Source organism: Odocoileus virginianus, chromosome 30 (genome assembly GCF_023699985.2).
Source record: "Odocoileus virginianus isolate 20LAN1187 ecotype Illinois chromosome 30, Ovbor_1.2, whole genome shotgun sequence".
Lineage (NCBI taxonomy): Eukaryota > Metazoa > Chordata > Mammalia > Artiodactyla > Cervidae > Odocoileus > Odocoileus virginianus.
In genome coordinates, this window is record NC_069703.1 from 6604759 (window position 1) to 6623587 (window position 18829).

Here is an 18829-nt window from a genome sequence, read left to right on the forward strand (position 1 = left end):
GTTTCCCCATCTATCTGCCATGAAGTGATGGGACCGGATGCCATGATCTTAGTTTTCTGAATGTTGAGTTTTAAGCCAACTTTTTCACTCTCCTCTTTCATTTTCATCCAGAGGCTCTTTAATTCTCCTTCACTTTCTGCCATAAGGGTGGTGTCATCTGCATATCTGAGGTTATTGATATTTCTCCTGGCAATCTTGATTCCAGCTTGTGCTTCCTCCAGCCCAGCGTTTCTCATGATGTACTCTGCATATAAGTTAAATAAGCAGGGTGACAATATACAGCCTTGACGTACTCCTTTTCCTATTTGGAACCTGTCTGTTTTTCCATGTCCAGTTCTAACTTGCTTCCTGACCTGCATACAGGTTTCTCAAGAGGCAGGTCGGGTGGTCTGGTATTTCCATCTCCTTCAGAATTTTTCACAGTTTATTGTGATCCACACAGTCAAAGGCTTTGGCATAGTCAATAAAGCAGAAATAGATGTTTTTCTGGAACTCTCTTGCTTTTTTGATGATCCAGTGAATGTTGGCAATTTGATCTCTGGTTCTTCTGCCTTTTCTAAATCCAGCTTGAACACCTGGAAGTTCACAGTTCACGTATTGCTGAAGCCTGGCTTGGAGAATTTTGAGCATTACTTTACTAGCGTGTGAGATGAGTGCAACTGTGTGGTAGTTTGAGCATTCTTTGGCATTGCCTTTCTTTGGGATTGGAGAGAAAATGGACCTTTTCCAGTCCTGTGGCCAGTGCTGAGTTTTCCAAATTTGCTGATATATTGAGTGCAGCACTTTCACAGCATCATCTTTTAGGATTTGAAAGAGCTCAACTGGAATTCCACCACCTCCACTAGCTTTGTTCGTAGTGTAGAAAGCCTGCCAAATGCTACGCAATTTGCACCAATATAAGGGAAGATTCTGAAGCCTGAGGAAGGTTATAGATTTCCCTGAAAGGCCTATTTAAAGACTCTTTAGAGCCTTAAGTGAAGGGGTGTGTCAGACCAAGGCAGAAGCAGGAAAGATCTCCCACAAAGAGGGAGAAATCATATTTTCACTATTTTGTGGTCTACTACCTGATATTATAGCTGAGGAACACTGCTGGAGATGAAGAAGGGTGAGAGTGGAAAGTGAAGTAACACTTACTACACCTTCATACACAAAATCTCTGAAAAAAGAGACTTTGCCAGGAGCCAAATGAACTCCAGAATGCTTAAAAACTCAGGGAAGAACATCTCAAGCAGGTAATGTAACAGACTTGGTGGTAGGATGTTTGAGTCAACAGAACGCTTCTCCCACCTTGTATTTCAGCAAAAAGCTGGTCTCGTTTAAAGATAAGATGGGAAGGAAAAGCAAGCAACCTTAGGGCACTTCTCATCGTCTCCAATTCTATCAAGGGAAAAGCAAAAAGGGGGAAAAAAGAAAAAGACGAGAAATCATCCCAGAAAATAGTAGAAAAGTTCAAATAAATAAAATTCTTTAGATCTTAAAGAAATTACAATAACATGATCACTAAAAAAGAGCTTCAAAAAGAGATTTTAAGCCAACAGACAACATTTATAGGCAATGATGTAAGCAAAGTGGCAGTTTGGGATAAAAAGAAGATAAAAATAAAACAGAAATGAAAGCTTCATTAGTCATAAGAAAAAGTAGACTAAAAACAATGAAAAATATTCATGACTGTCTCAAAAAAGCATATACAACATTAAAAATTACTATGATAAAAGAAATTATCTCAGAGATGATGGATATGAAAGATAAAAAGAGATCTCAACATATGCATAAATGGTATTCCTGAAGAAGTAGTAAAAGAACTGGAATACAAAAATTTTTTTCAAAGTTCTAACAGGAAAAAAGAAGCCCTGAAATTAAAAACTAGTCTGAGAATCAAAGGAGCAAACTGTGTCCCAGGAAAAATATTTTAAAGACTGACAAATTTCAAGACATATCCTGGTAAAGTGATTTCAAGTTAAGACAGACTTCAGGCACGAAGGAAGAAAAAGCAAATTACGTATAAGAGGGAAAGTCAGACTGGCTTCAAACTTCTTTACAACTATACTCAACACCAGAAAAAAGTAGATTAGACATTATAAGAGAAAAAAGCATTGTTATGGGTTGAATTGTGTTCTCTGAAGACTTCTGTGTTGAAGTCCTAACCACTATGTCAGAGACTGACCTTATTTGGAGAGAGGGTCTTTACAGAAGTGAGTAAACTGAAGTATGGTCATCAGAGTGGAACCTAACCCAAAATGACTGGTATCTTTATAAAACTGGGAAGCTTGGACACAGAGACAGGAAGGACAATTTGAAGACACAAGGAGAGTATGGTCATCGATAGGCCAAGAAGAAAGGCCTGGACTAGGTCCTTCTCTCAAAGTCCTCGGACGAAACCAACTCTGCCAACACCTTGATTTTGGACTTTTAGACTCCAGAACTATGAGACAATAAATTTCTCTTTTTAAGCCATCCAGTTCACTGTACTTTGTTCAGGGAGCCTTAGCAAAGTTATACAAGTATGATACAGCTATTTTATAGTTAGTCTTAATTTCTTCCAGATTTATAGACAACAAATATGTTGAACACACAAGCATGTAATAACTCAAGAGAGTATAGCACACGTGAGCCTTCTTTAACAGAGTGCTTGCAGATTCAGTCAACAGAGTGATAAATGGAGGGTGAGATGAAGAATAGAGAAATCATAGTAAAAGTATTGATAGTAAATACTTAAGACTCAAAACTGTGGAAGCTGCTGTTTCAGAAAAATTATGTTATAAACTTTAGTAATAATAATAATAATGTGAAAGTGAAGTCGCTCAGTCATGTCCGACTCTTTGCAACTCCATGGACTGCAGCCCACCAGGCTCCTCCATCCATGGAATTTTCTAGGCAAGAGTACTGGAGTCGGTTGCCATTTCCTTCTCCAGAATAATAAAAATAAATACACTCAAATTGGGAGGTTGTTATTTATTTCCCAGTCTTTCAAAACATATTTAAAACATACCATGTACAGTTCCTGGTACACAGATGATGAGGTTATTACTAATGGTTTGCAAATATAAACACATGGAAGATAATATTTACAGTTTTTAGTTATAAATTTGATTTACATCTTTGAAGGAAGAATTTTAAAGATTTTTTTCTTCTTTAATTTTTATATGCTTTTAACTGACAGTGTTAGTAATAAGACAGGCAAACCAGAAGAGAAGCACTTATCTTACTCTTTCAAGGGGACTGAGTCAAGGATAGTCTAGTAAACAGCTGAGTTGAGGAATGATTCAGAAATAGTGAAGAAGTCTAAGATGAAGTATTCTTAGATATAAAAAAGGGGAAGAGATGCGAATAGATCAAAGAAAACATAAGATGTTCAACTTCAAGGAGGGTCTCGAACAAATACTTTTAGAAAAGGAAAAGAAATAAATGTTAAAATGAAGTGGTTATGGATATATCACTTTGTGTGAGACTAACACATACCTCTGGAACTGAAGCTTCCATCAGAGACAGAGGAGGAGGAGGAAGACATCCACCTTCCTGTGCAATTTCCACTGGTTGATAAATGACCTCAGAAGGTTGCAGGTACAAGAATGGAGCAGAAGAGGCAGGAGACTAAAATATAAAATCACGTTTCTAATTAAAATCGGGTTAGTTATTTCAGTTAAACCAAATGACTTACCCAACACAAGAGAGAAATACTGGTTTCACATTTTCCTAAAGTTGTGTTTAGGGACAACACAGAAGTATCTTAACAACAAACTAGGAACTCTACGTTGCTATAAACTCCAATTATGTATATATTATAAAATCACTTATTTATCACTTATAAGTACTAAAAAGTTCTCAGCACTTTAGAAGCTCATAAATAATTTAAGACAGTCATTAAGATAACTATTAAAGGTTCTGATAATATAATCTATGGTATTTAAATTGGCATTAACTTCACATGCTAGCAAAGTAATACTCAAAATTCTCCCACAGGCTTCAACACTACGTGAATGGAGAACTTCCAGATGTTTAAGATGGACTTAGAAAAGACAGAGGAACCAGAGATCAAATTGCCAACATCTGTTGGATCATAGAAAAAGCAAGAGAATTCCAGAAGAACATCTACTGCTGCTTCATTGACTATGCTAAAGCCTTTGACTATGTGGATCACAACTCTGTGGAAAAATCTTAAAGAGATGGGAATACCAGAGCACCTTACCTGCCTCCTGAGAAACCTGTATACAGGTCAAGAAGCAACAGTTATAATGATATAGAACAACAAATTGGTTCAAAATTGGGAAAGGAGTATATCAAGGCTGTATATTGTCACCCTGCTTATCTAACATATAGAGAGAAAATCATGCAAAATGCTGGGCTGGACGGAGCACAAGCTGGAATCAAGACTGCCAACAGTCTCAGATATGCAGATGATACCACCCCTATGGCAGAAAGCGAAGAGGAATGAAAGAGCCTCTTGAATGAAGGTAAAAGAGGAGGGTGAAAAAATTGGCTTAAAACTCAACATTCAAAAAACAAAGATCATGGCATCTGGCGCCATTACTTCATGGCAAATAGATGGGGAAACAATGCAAACAGTATCAGACTGTATTTTCTTGGGCTACAAAATCACTGTGAATAGTGACTGCAGCCATGAAATTAAAAGGTGCTTGCTCCTTGGAAGAAAAGCTATGACCAACCTAGACAGCATATTAAAAAACAGAGAATTTACTTTGCCAACAGGGGTCCATCTAGTCAAAGCTATGGTTTTTCTAGTAGTTATGTATGAATGAAAGTTGGACCATAAAGAAGGCTGAGCACCGAAGAATTGATGCTTTTGAACTGTGGACTGGAGAAGACTCTTGAGAGTCCCTCGGACTGCAAGGAGATCAAACCAGTCAATCATACAGGAAATCAATCCTGAATATTCACTGGAGGGACTGATGCTGAAGCTGAAGCTCTAATCCTTTGGCCATCTGATGGGAAGAGCCAACTCACTGGAAAAGACCTTGATGCTGGGAAAGAATGAAGGCAGGAGGAAAACGGAATGACAGAGGATGAGATGGTCGAATGGCATCGCTGACTCAATGGGCGTGAGTTTGAGCAGGCTCCGGGAGCTGGTGAAGGACAGGGAGCCTGGCACGCTGCAGTCCACAGAGTTTCAAGCCCAGGACTGACTGAGAGACTGAACAACAAATGCCTCACCTCAGCTTTCTGACGTCCCATGAGTGGGGCTTGTCTAACGAACTTTCTGGTGCTGTACCATTTGTTATCAGAAGTTGAGAGATGGAATCTTCATTTAGAAACATAAATAAAGCTGAAGCAAAACCTGAAGTGAAGCTAGAAAAATGCTAAATATTCTAATATTAATAACATAGCACTTGTTTATGAAATACTTTTACTTACATGGTCTCAATTGATCTTTACAAAAGTCATGTGAGAAAACTTTCCAAGGTATGGTATCATTAGTTCCATTTGAAATGAAAAAGCTGAGAAATATAGTGATTAAATGAACTGCCAAATCAGTTAATAAATCAGTATCATTGTTAATAAACACTAGAGGAAGGTCTCAAATCTAGTCTTTCTGACTTAAATATTCGTGCAGTCTTCACAAAAACAGTGAAAAAAGTTAAAAGTTAGTATTTACCTGAGGAACATTCCACTGCCATTGACCTGGTAGACACTGTGCAGGGGCCTAAAACGAAAAAAACAAAAAAACAACAAAAAAACCCCACCAGATTGTAAACAAGGGTTAAACTGAATATCTACCTGCAAAAGCTATGAAGTTGAACCCCTATACCTCAAACCATATACAAAAATTAACCCAACATAGATAAAAGATAGAAATGTAAGAGCTAAAACTACAAAACTCTTAGAAGAAAACATAGATGTAAATCTTTGTGAATTTGACCCAGGCGATTAAAAAAAAATATGACATCAAAAGCACAGGAAACAAAATAATAAGAGAAAGAAAGATAAACTGGATTTCACTAACATGAAAAACTTTTGTGCTGCAAAAGACACCATCAAGGAGGTGAAAATAAACCACAAGACTGGAAAAAATATTTACAAGTTATTATCTGATAAGGAACTTGTATCTAAGCAAAGAAACCATATAGCTCAATAATAAAAGGCAAGTAACCCAATATAAGGGCTTTCCTTGTGGCTCAGCTGGTAAAGAATCTGCCTGCAATGCAGGAGATCTGGGTTCAATCCCTCGGTTGGGAAGATCCCCTGGAGAAGGAAAAGGCTACCCACTCCAGTATTCTGGCCTGGAGAATTCCAAGGGGGTTGCAGAGTCCGATACGACTGAGTGACTTTCACTTAAGAATCACTTAACCCAATATAAAAATTGGTTAAGGATATGAACAGACATTATTGCAAAGAAAATACACAAAAACCATCAATAAGCATCTAAAAGATATTCAGCATCATTTGCCTTGTAAGCCTCTTCATAGATCACAGCCTTGTAGTGAAGGGGCTTGAGTAACTCAGTGAAACCATGAGCCATGCAGGGCAGGGCCACCCAAGACGGATGGGTCACAGTAAAGAGTTCTGATAAAACGGGATCCACTGGAGGAGGGAATGACAAGCCACTCCAGTATTCTTGCTGTGAGAACCCCATGAACAGTATGAAAAGGCAGAAAGATACACCATTGGAAAACGAGTCCCCCATGTCTGCAGGCGTCCAACGTGCTGCCGGGGAAGAGCAGGGAGACAGCTGCAGAAGCAGGAAGAGGCTGGGCCAAAGCAGAAATGACGCCAGTTGTGGATGTGTCTGGTGGTGAAAAGAAAGTCTGATGCCATAAGAACAATATCGCATAGAAACCTCTTGAATGTTAGATCCATAAATCAAGGTAAACTGGACATGGTCAAGCAGGAGATGGCAAAAGTGAACATCGACATTTTAGGAATCAGTGAACTAACATGGATGAGAATGGGCGAATTTGATTCAGATGACCATTGTTATCTACTGCTGTGGGCAAGAATTCCTTAGAAGAAATGGAATAGCCCTCATAGCCAACAAAGAGTCTGAAATGCACTACTTGGGTACAATCTCAAAAATGACATAATAATCTCAGTCTGTTTCCAAGGCAAACCATTGAACACCACAGTGCCTGAACCATCGATGCTGAGAAAATTGAAGTTAACTGGTCTGATGAAGACCTCCAAGGCCTTCTAGAACAGCAAAAAAAAAAAAAAAAAAAAAAAAAAAAAGCTGTCTTTTCATCATAGGGGATTGGAATGCAAAAGTAGGAAGTCAAGAGATAACCAGGAATAATAGGCAAGTTAGGCCTTGGAGTACAAAATGAAGCAGGGCAAAGACTAACAGTTTTATCAAGAGAACACACTGGGTGTAACAAACACCCCTTTCCAACAACACAAGAGACGACTTTACATATGGACAGTGCCAGATGATCACTGAAATCAGACTGATTATACTCTTTGCAGCCAAAGATGGAGAAGCTCTATACAGTCAGCAAAAAAACAAGACCAGGAACAGACTATGGCTCAGATCATCAGCTCCTTACTGCAAAATTCAGGCTTAAATTGAAAAAAGTAGGGAAAACCACTAGGCCATTCAGGTATGACCTAAATCAAATCTTTTATGATTATATAGTGGAGGTGATGAACAGATTAAAGGGATTAGATATGGCAGACAGAGTGCCTGAAGAACTATGGTCAGCGGTTTCCAACACTGTATAGGAGGTGGTGACCAAAACCATACCAAAGAAAAAGAAATGCAAGAAGGCAAAGTGGTGGTCTGATGAGGCTTTTCAAATAGCTGAGGAACGAAGAGAAGCAAAAAGCAAGGAAGAAAGGGAAAGATAAACCAAACTGAATGCAGAGTTCCAGAGAATAACAAGGAGAGATAAGGAGGACTTCTTCCATGAACAACGCAAAGAAGTAGAGGGAAACAACAGAATGGGAAAGATTAGAGATTTCTTCAAGAAAACTGGAGATTTATCAAGGCAACATTTCATGCAAAGATAGGGACAACAAAGGACAGAAATGTTAAGGACCTAACAGAAGCAGAAGAGATTAAGAGGTGGCAAGAATACACAGAACTATACAAAAAAAGGTCTTCACGACCAGGATAACCACGATGGTGTGGTCACTCACCTAGAGCCAGATATTCTAGAGTGTGAAGTCAAGTGGGCCTTATGAAGCATTACTACAAACAAAGCTAGCAGAGGTAATGGAACTCTAGCCGAGCTATTTAAAACCCTAAAATGATGTTGTTAAAGTACCGCGCTCAATGTGTCAGCAAATTTGGAAAACTTAGCAGCAGCCACAGGGTTGGAAAATCTCAGTTTTTATTCCCCTCCCAAAGAAGCACAGTGCCAAAGAATGTTCAAACTACCATACAACTGCGCTCATTTCACATGCTAGTGTGAAAAATCCTTCAAGCTAGGCTTCAGCACTATGTGAACTGAGAATTTCCAAATGTACAAGCTGGGTTTAGAAATGGAGGAGGAACCAGATATCAAATTCTCAACATTTGCTGGATCATGGAGAAAGGAAGTGAATTTCAGAAAAACATCTTCTTATGCTTCATTCACTATGCTAAAGGCTTTGACTGTGTGGATCACAACAAACTGGAAAATTCTTAAAGAGATGGGAATACCAGACCACCTTACCTGTCTCTTGAGAACCTTGTATGTGGGTCAAGAAGCAACAGTTAGAACTGGACATGGAACAACGGACTAGTTCAAAATTGGGAAAGGAGTGCAACAAGGCTGTATATTGTCACACCGATCATTTAAACTTATATGCAAAGTACACCATGTGAAATGCCAGGCTGTATGAATTACAGGCTGAAATTAAGACTGCCAGGAGAAATATCAATAACCTCATATATACAGATGATACCACTCTAATGGCAGAAAGTGAAGAGGAACGAAAGAGCCTCACGATAGAGGATGAGAGGAGAGGGGAAAAGCTGGCTTAAAACTCAACAATCAAAGAACTAAGATCATGACATCCAGTCCCATTACTTCATGGCTAATAGAAGAGGGAAAAAGTGGAAGTAATAATAGACTTTACTTTCTCGGGCTTCAAAATCACTGTGAATGGTGACTGTAGCCATGACATTAAGACTCTTGCACCTTGGAAGAAAAGCTATGACAAACCTAGACAGCATATGAAAAAGTAAAGACATCACTTTGCGGATAAAGCTCTGTATAGTCAAAGCTATGGTTTTCCCAGTAGTTGTGTATGGATGTGAGAATTGGGACATAAAGAAGGCTGAGTGCCAAAGAATTGATGCTTTTGATTGTGGTGCTGGGGGAGACTCTTAAGAGTCCCCTGCACTGCAAGGAGATCAAACCAGCCAATTCTAAAGGAAATCAACCCAGAATATTCACTGGAAGGACTGATGCTGAAACTGAAGCTGCAATACTTAGGCCACCTGATGCAAAGAGCTGACTCACTAGAAAAGACCCTGGTGCTGGGAAAGACTGAAGGCAAAAGGAGGAGAGTGGCAGAGGATGAGATAGATGGCATCACTGACTCAATGGACACATGTTTCTGAGCACACTCTGGGAGATGGTGAAGGACAGGGAAGCATGGCATGCTGCAGTTCATGGGGAAGCAGAGTTGGACATTCCTTAGTGACTGAACAGCAACAACAATGCAAATCAAAACTACACTGTGATATCACTTCACATACACTAGTACGGCTATAGTAAAAAAAAGTAGGTAATAAGTGTGTGCAAAGATGTGGAGAAACCCTCATAAATTGCTGCTGGGACTGTAAAATGGTGCAACCTTTTGGGTCTGACACATCCTTAAAAGGTTAAATATAGAGATACCATTGATTTAGCAATTCCACTCTTAGATACAAGACCTAAGAGAAACAAAAATATAAGTCCACAAAAAATCTGTACACAAATGTTCATATCAGCATTGTCTGTAAGAGAGGAAAGGTGGAAACAACCCAAAGTCCATCGACAAATGAGCAGATGAACAAAGCGTGGTTTCACAGCCACATACTGTCCATGAAAGGCAGATCTATAAAGACAGAAAGTACTGATCTATTACTGGTTGCTTAGGACAGGGAGGAGGGGATTAGAGGAATGACTACCTATGGGTAAAGCTCCCCTCTCACCCCCCTGGGGTATGGTAGCAAAACTGTAAATTTAGTAAAAACTACTCTGTTGTACAGGCTTCCCAGGTGGCGCTAGAGGTAAAGAACCCGCCTGCCGATGCAGGAGACACGAGATGTGGGTTTGATCTCTGAGTCAGGAAGACCCCCCTGGAGAAGGGCATGGCAACTCACTCTAGGATTCTTGCCTGAAGAATCCCATGGACAGAGGAACCTGGTGGGCTATCTAAAGTCCATAGGGTCGCAAAGAGTCAGACATGGCGGAAGTAAGTTGCTTAAGAAAGAATGCATGCATTCTGTTGTATTCTTGGAAAAGGTGAATTGTATATGGTATATGAATAGCTAAATAAAGCTTTATTTAAAAAAAAGAATCAAGTTATTTAAGGTACTCATTGTAAGATGACAATAGAAAAGACAACCGTCTTTTTATTTTTTAAATCAGTTGTATTATTCTTTAATAATAAATGTTTTAGCTTATTTTCCACCTTTAATAAAATCTTTAATTATTAAAGTGAAAAAGACAGGAAATAAGAAGATTACATGAATCTACCATAGAAATGGTTAATTTCAGGCAGACCATATCAACTGCTAATGGATGACATCAATATGATAACCAAGTGAGGTCTGTGTTCTTTATACCATGTTTAAAAAGGCAGGATAATCTCTTAAGAAAATATTTTAATAAAAATCTGAAATAACATGATTAATGTATAGATTTGTTACATAAATAAAAATTACTATCTTCTTCTGAAGTGAGAAATACGAAAGAGATAAATACTGACTGAACCAGTCCTTATCTGATTTGACTAACAAAAACTGATAAAGCTATCAATCTCAGAATTTGTAAAAAGAACAAGGGAAGAGATTATCAAAGTGGCAGTTTTAAGGGGAGAATGATGATGAATAAATATATAACTGGAAAGAAATATGCAAAGTGAAATTATTTCTTACACTGAAAAATATGTTACAAACTGGTACAAAAATCTTTCCCAAGTTTATCTAGATAATATACTTCCAGTTTTGTAATCTGTGTCAAGTGAAAAATTAGAGCCAAAGTATAAAATTAAACTGTATTAGAAACTTTACAGAATATATCTATGTCATGTATGTACATATGTAATCAATTAATGGAGTAGGAGCTGGACTCCACAGAGTGCAAGCAGAAAGTAACTTCAATCTTTCTCACCCCTGGCACTTTAAAAACATTTTGTTAAAACTAGTGTTTACCAGTGGTGAGAGGGAAGGGGGAGGGAAAAAGAAGGGGGGGCGTTAAAAGGTACAAGATATTAAAATAAATAAGCTGTAAGGATATAATGACAACCCACTCTAGTATTCTTGCCTGGAAAATCCCACGGACAGAGAAGCCTGGAGGGCCACAGTCCGTGGGATCAGACACGACTGAGCGACTAATACAACACAAGGATATACAGGGTCTGCATACAGGCAAAGTTGCTTTAGTTGTGTCCAACTCTATGACCCTATGGACTGTAGCCTGCCAAGCTCCTCTCTGTTCATGGGGTTCTCCAGGCAAGAATACTGGAGTGGGTTGCCATTTCCTCCTCCAAGGGATCTTCTCGACCCAAGGATCAAACCCACATCTCTTAGCTCTCTTGAAATGGCAGTCAGGTTCCTTACGACCAGTGCCACCTGAGAAGCCCACACATGGAATATAGACATTTAAAAAATAATTTTATTTATTTTTGGCTGTGCTGGGTCTTTGTTGCTATGCTCGGACTTTCCCTGGTTGAGGTGAGGGGGGCTAGTCTCTAGTTGGGGTGCGTGGGCTTCTCACTGAGGGGCCCCTCCTGTTCTGAGCAAAGGCTCTGGGTGTATGGGCTCAGCAGTTGCGGCTCCCCGGCCCTAGAGCACAGACTCAGCAGCTCTAGTGCACAGGCTTAGCTGCTCCATGGCACGGGGGACTTCCCGCATGAGGGACTGAACCTGTGTCTCTTCACTGGCAGGTGAACGCTCCACCACTGAGCCGCCAGGGAAGTTATTATAATATTTTATAATAACTATAAATGGAGTAAAATCTTTAAAAATTTTGAATTACTATGTTGTACACCTGAAGCTAATATTGTACATCAACTATACTTCAATAAAAAACAAATTTTTCAAAGGGTAAACAGACAAATAAAAAACACTGTGTTGAGCTGGTTTTCCTAGCCTCCAGATAAAAATCAGGAAAAATTATTTTTTGGCATGTTAACAGATTCCAAATGCTGACTCTTTTGTCAGGTACTTTTTTCTTTGGTGATGTCCTTGCTGAGAACTTCTGACTACAATTTTAGACCTAGATTCTAGGGGTCTACTTCACATAGATTTTTTTCTCTCCTGGGGTCACTTCATACTTTTTTGGAAAGATTCCCTTCTGTGAGGTTCTTATCTTGCTCTTGGGAAACAAACTTTGCTTGCTGTCAGACGTTCAACATGTTCCCCCTGTAGCCTTCTTTTCTGGCTCTGCTTCCATAGTCCACATCACCTAGAGGAAGGCATGGCACCCCATTCCAGTATTCTTGTCCAGAGAAACCCCATGGATAGAGGAGCCTGGCGGGCTATAGTCCATAGGGTCGCAAAGAGTTGGACATGACTGAAGTGACTTAGCAAGCATGCATGCACAGGTCTAAAAGATTCTATCTCACAAATTCCAGGGGACAAATATTAAACTCTCTTAAGTCATTCTCTGAAGTCCTGTTCCCTTGGTTGAGAATGGGAAATGCCATAGTACTCTAAAACTCTCTTGTTAAAAAAGCCTCATTACCAGTCTTCTTTATTAACTTCATCCTCAAGATGTGGTAAATAATGAGCACATCCTCATGTGCTCAAGGTGGGCAATAAGCTAAGGGTCCTAAAACTGGTTTCATGACTTTTGGTTTGTCTTGTTAAATGGCCTAGTATCTAATGTTGTCTTTGGGGCCTCTCAAAATTGTGAATAAGAAATAGTCATGCTACATATATACTTTAAATAAAGGCCATCAAATTTACTTTCATTTTTACTAAGTGAATAAAATACTTATAGATAATTTTATACTTAGCATAGTAACAGAATTTAAGAACTCCCCCAAACCTAGTCTAATACTAAAAATAATTTCAGTAAGCATAATATTTCATGTGGGTCTAATAAAGTTCAAAAAGAAAAAAACCCAGAAACAAAGTCTTCCACTATTTCAAAGGTATAAGAGACTGTGATTTTATCTGAGAAGGCTACAGACCAGAAGCAGGTAACCATTTTCTATAAAGGGCTAATGGGAAAATATTTCAAGCCTGCAGGCCATATATCTCTGTTGCAACCACTCAACTCTTCTGCTGCAGCACAAAACAGCCACAAACAATTATGTAAACAAATATGGCTGTTTTCCAATTACATTTACGAAACACCAAAATGGTCTGGCATTAGACTTTACTGACCCTCAACCTCCCATAAGAATTAATGAAAAGAATGTTGATTAACTAAAAGAGGTTGTCATAATATAAGTCACAGTGTATTACTTATTTTGATATGTATTTATTAAATATAATAACTAGAAACTGATATAATAACAATAATATTTAAAAAAATCAGCCTGTGGTCCAGTATTTCATAATACCTCGGAAATTATTCTATGTTAGCCAGGGGAGGAAAACTGACCCTATTACATTTGATAAAAATTAGTCCTTTATTGGAAGGACTGATGCTGAAGCTGAAGTTCCAATACTTTGGCCACCTGATGCAAAGAGCCTACTAACTGGAAAAGACCCTGATGCTGGGAAGATTAAGGGCAAAAGAAGGAGAGGGCAGCAGAGGATGAGATGGTTAGATGGCATCACTGACTCAATGGACATGAGTCTGAGCAAACCCCAGGAGACAGTGAAGGACAGGGGAGCCTGGCATGCTGCAGTCCATAGGATGGCAAACAGTCACACATGACAACAGCATAAGTCAACAATCTATCCTCTTATATGACATTTAGATCCCTCATTAAAAAAAAAAGAAAATATCACTACTATCGAGGCTTAACTACCTCTTTTAAATTATGAGAGTATTTATTTGCATGAGAAAGACTAAAATGAAAGTTATTCAAAAAAGGCTGAAACTATCAAAGATTTGCATTGTAATTTAATGTTTACCTGGTAGTGATATGCAGGTTGCTGATAAACGGGCTGAGCTACCATCACAGGGGAACTAGATATAGAACGTGACTGTTAAGAGGAAAGAAAAGTAGCAAAAATTATTTTAGGCAAAATTCTTTATAACTGTTTATGACAAAGTTTATCTTACACTGCTACCTAAACCCAGTCAACTTACAGTTTATGACTGGAAATATAATTTTTCCACCTCTTACTGATATTATTGCAATTCCACTTCATTAAAATTATCACAATATTTCTACTTCCATGTGGCTTCATTTCCACAGTAATGTTAAAACCACCACCAGAAAAGTTGCTTTTAGTTCAAAGATTATGAATAAATACAGTTTCTAAGAGAATATTTCCCTGATGCTGGGAAAGAGTGAAGGGAGGAGGAGAAAGGGACGACAGAGAATGAGGCTGTTGGAGGGCATCACCAACTCGATGGACATGAGTTTGAGCAAGCTCCAGGAGTTTGTAATAGACAGGGAAGCCTGGCATGCTGCAGTCCATGGGGTTGCAAAGAGTTGGACATGACTGAGTGACTGAACTGAAGAGAATATTAGATGAAAACTAGCAGCTGGACTTAAGGTGACAGCCTATTTCCATTGCAGAGACAAGCAGTAGATGTTTACACAGCATTTAGAACTGAATGAATAATCATACCTGATCTGCCACTAAATTCCCACTACTTACAAATAATCAACATCCTATTCCTTTGTTATACAATTAAAGCAAATGCATTATTTATTGAAGAATGTTAAACTCTATTTTATTAATTTGATATTTAAATAAGTTGGTCATCTAATAAATTTACAAGTGATTTGTTCTATAGAAGTACATATAACATCTGATTATTCAAAGTAATAGAATAAACCTCAAAACTGATTATTTAAAGCCAGATCATTATAAAACAGGCAAGCTGTATTACAAAATAGGTAAAATAGGCTTTAATAGCAATTAAAATTCAATTTGTAACATGGGATCTAATTTGCACTGTATTGTTTTAGTGTTCACCCGTCCACTCAAATTGAAGAAAAGTATCATGGTTTTGCATAATTTTCAGACAACTGTGTACTAATAAAATTGTACTACAGATTAACATTCAAAAATGATAATGTAACTAATTATATTAATACATTAAAGGAGAAAAAAATGATATTCTCAGCAGATACAGAAACTACACTGTTAAAATTCAATACCCTTTCAGGATAAAAACTTAGCAAACAGAGTAAAAAAATAACTTAATCCTTAATTGATTTGAGTCAGTAATTCTCAACCAGGTGGGACACTGCACACCTTGGAAACATTTGGTAGTATTCTGGTTTTCATAAAGGTAGGGAGGCTAGGAATCCACTAAAAATCCTGTAATGTACAGGACAGTTTTCACAAAAAAGAAACATCATCTGACCCCAGATGTCAACAGTGCTAAGATGGAGAAACCTTGATTAAAGTTTAGAGTATCTTATCTATATCTATATAGGTTTTGGAAGATACTCATATAAACCTTAATGATTAATTACTGAACTTTCTACCTTTTTAAAGAACAAGATTATGGTGTTAAAACATAAATACTATAGCTGAGACACTGCCAGTGCAATAACTTGATGAGGAAAAATGAGAAAGAAACAAAAGTATATTGAATTCTAAATGATTGCCTATATGAGAGTTTGGCAGGGTTAATGATAAAATACCAACACTTAACAATCAAAAGCATTATTACACACCAGTCACAATCTATTAGGCAGTGTGATTTGAAAAAATACACCATAATAAAACCAACAAAAACTACAGAGTACCTAAGAATAAATCAAGCAAAAGATATGCCAAACATTTTTTTATAGAGAAATAAAAACTTTATTGATGGATGGAAACCCTAAACACTGTTTATGAAGGGGAAAATTTATTATCATGCCTAAATGTCCCACGTAAATCTATATATTTAACACAATTTTAATAAAAATAAAGTCTCTTCACAGAGCAGAGCTGAACAAGCTGAATTATGAAGTGTATAAAAGCAAAGGCTTTAGGACACATGAGGGGCTCTTGAAGAAGAAAGTGAGATTATTGCCCTATCAGATTTTAAGACTTCTTATAAAGCAACAGTAATTGAAACAAAATTGGGCAGGGCAAGCAAATACACCAATGGAACATAACAGACAGCACAGCAAGACTCCCACACGCAGAAACCTGGCGTTTTACAGAGGATTCATTCCAAAAAAGTGCAAGAGGATGGATTAATCAATATATAAACTCCAAATTAAAGATCCAGATATGAAAAGCAGCAACACAGTATTAAAAAAAGACACTAAAAGCGAAAACTGTAAAACATTAATACACCTACTAACATTAAAACAAAAAAACTGTGTACAACAAAAAATATCATAAAGTTAATGGACAAGGCACAAACTAAAAGATATTTACAACCCACAGAATTCATATGATGAACTCAAGAAGACAGTCCCAACAGAAAAAAATGGGTAAAAGATATAGAGAGGAATCCAATAGAAGAAACTGAAATGGCAAATAAATATATAAAAATATATTTAATATTACCACTAACTAGGCAAATGAAAGGTAAAACAAGATATCATTTCATAACAATACTGGCAAAAATATTGGCAAAAACTATTTTTGCCAATAATATTGCAAGAATTTAGTATATCTAGTAAATCAACAAACTGGCAGATTATGGAGAAATTGAAGCTCTCATAAACTGTTACATAACCTTTATACTAGTACATTTTAGAAAGATATTTGGAACATTTAGTCATACATGTGAAGTCTATAAATGTAAAGTTCTACTTATATATATATGTCATGGCCTAGACCAAGGAAGGAAAAATCTTCCAGTCATACATGAGCATGAATACACTTAAGAGTATTAATTTTCAGATATTTCATATGGCCTTCTTCCAGATTTAATCTGTCTGCAAATATACCTGTGTACAATGAATTCTTTTCAAAACTCCCCTTTCACAATTACTTTTCCCCTTGACTATGAAAGGCACACTCTCACTCATTCTGGATCTTGCTATATAATGCTTTGTTTTGCAATGTAAACAGTAAGAGAGCATCAAACAAATAGATAATTCAAAAAGACAATACTTCTGAGAAATAGAAAAGAGCAAAGCAAAAAGAGCTTGTATAAGAAATATTAAGGGGGAGATAGTACCCTATTTCAAATACAGGGAACAAGATAAATTACATGATGGTCACAGAGATACATATTAATTCACTCATTTGAACTTAAAAATAAAATCACAGTTTTCTAATAGAAATTAAAGTTTTATTTGATTGACTAATTTGGTTAATTAGTTTTGCTAACTGAATTATACAGTAGGCATTTTCCATTTTTTTTACTGCAAGATAATTTACATGACATTTCAAATGTATAAAATAATGATTATACATATGTATAAAGAATAAAATGATAATCACAATGAGTCTAGTCAACATCCATCACTACACGTAAGACATTTTCCAGTCTTAAATAAAATCTATAGCTACAAGGTTTCATACAAATAATTCTAAAGCAAATCTATTGTACAATATATTAGGTTGGTAGAAAAGTAACTGTGGTTTCAGACCATGAATTAATAATTCTAAAGCAAATCTATTGTACAATATATTAGGTTGGTAGAAAAGTAACTGTGGTTTCAGACCATGAGTTTTAAATCATTATAGCTAGGCTCAAAACAAAGCTTTATTAATCAAAAGAGGAACCACTACAATCAACACATTTTTGCTAACAATAAATAAATTCATTTATTCTTGTAGCATAAAAATCCATGCTTCAGGAATTGACAAACTCTTGGAAAGCATTTTCTGCCTCCTGCTGGTTGTGGAAGTGTTTTTTCCACAATAAGTTGTCGAGATGCTTGAAGAAGTGGTAGTCCGTTGGGGAGAGGTAAGGTGAATATGGTGGATGAGGTAAAACTTTGTAGCCTAATTCGATCAACTTTCGAAGCATTAGTTGTGCAACATGAGATCAGGTGACGTCATGGAGAACTGGGCACATTTTGTTGACTACAGGCATTGCAGTTTTTGGTGCATCTCATCGATTTGTTGAGCATACTTGTCAGATGTTATGGTTTCACCAGGATTCAAAAGCTGTACTCGATCAGATGAGCAGCAGATGACCAAACAGCAACCATGACCTTTTTTCATTAGAAGTTTGGCTTTGGGAAGTGCTCTGGAGCTTCTTCTTAGCCCAGCCACTGAGTTGGTCATCACTGGTTGTCATATAAAATCCCCTTTTCGTTGCAGGTCACAATCTGATAAAGAAATGGTTCACTGTTGTTTTATAGAATAAGAGAAGATGACACTTTTAAAGACAATTTTTTTTGGCTTTTTCGTCAGCTCACGAGGCACCCACTTTTTTTCACCTTTCTAGTTTGCGTCAAATGCCAAACGGCCATAGAATGGTTGACACTTGAGTTCTTTGGCAACTCTTGTGTACTTTAAGATGATCAGCTTCGATTACGGCTCTCAGTTGGTCACTGTCAACTTCCAATGGCTGGCCACTACACTCATCTTCAAGGCTCTCATCTCCTCTGCAAAACCTCTTGAAACATCACCACATTGTATGTTCATTAGTAGTTCCTGGGACAAATGTGTTGTTGATGTTGCAAGTTGTCTCTACTGCTT

General features: G+C 37.4%; 1 protein-coding gene across 3 annotated transcripts in view; it reads right to left on the reverse strand.

Annotated features, from left to right (window-relative positions):
- BOLL (boule homolog, RNA binding protein) overlaps positions 1–18829 on the reverse strand; it is a 57910-nt gene that overhangs the window by 18356 nt on the left and 20725 nt on the right. Inside the window, exons 7-9 of one of the 3 annotated variants that reach the window (XM_020893555.2) lie at positions 14180–14251; positions 5612–5659; positions 3460–3591 (exon numbers count right to left, since the gene is read on the reverse strand). In XM_020893555.2, the coding sequence (XP_020749214.1) occupies positions 3460–3591; positions 5612–5659; positions 14180–14251 (252 nt within the window). The remainder of the gene's footprint in view (positions 1–3459; positions 3592–5611; positions 5660–14179; positions 14252–18829) is intronic. The other 2 variants (XM_070458505.1, XM_020893557.2) reach the window with 2 other exon arrangements.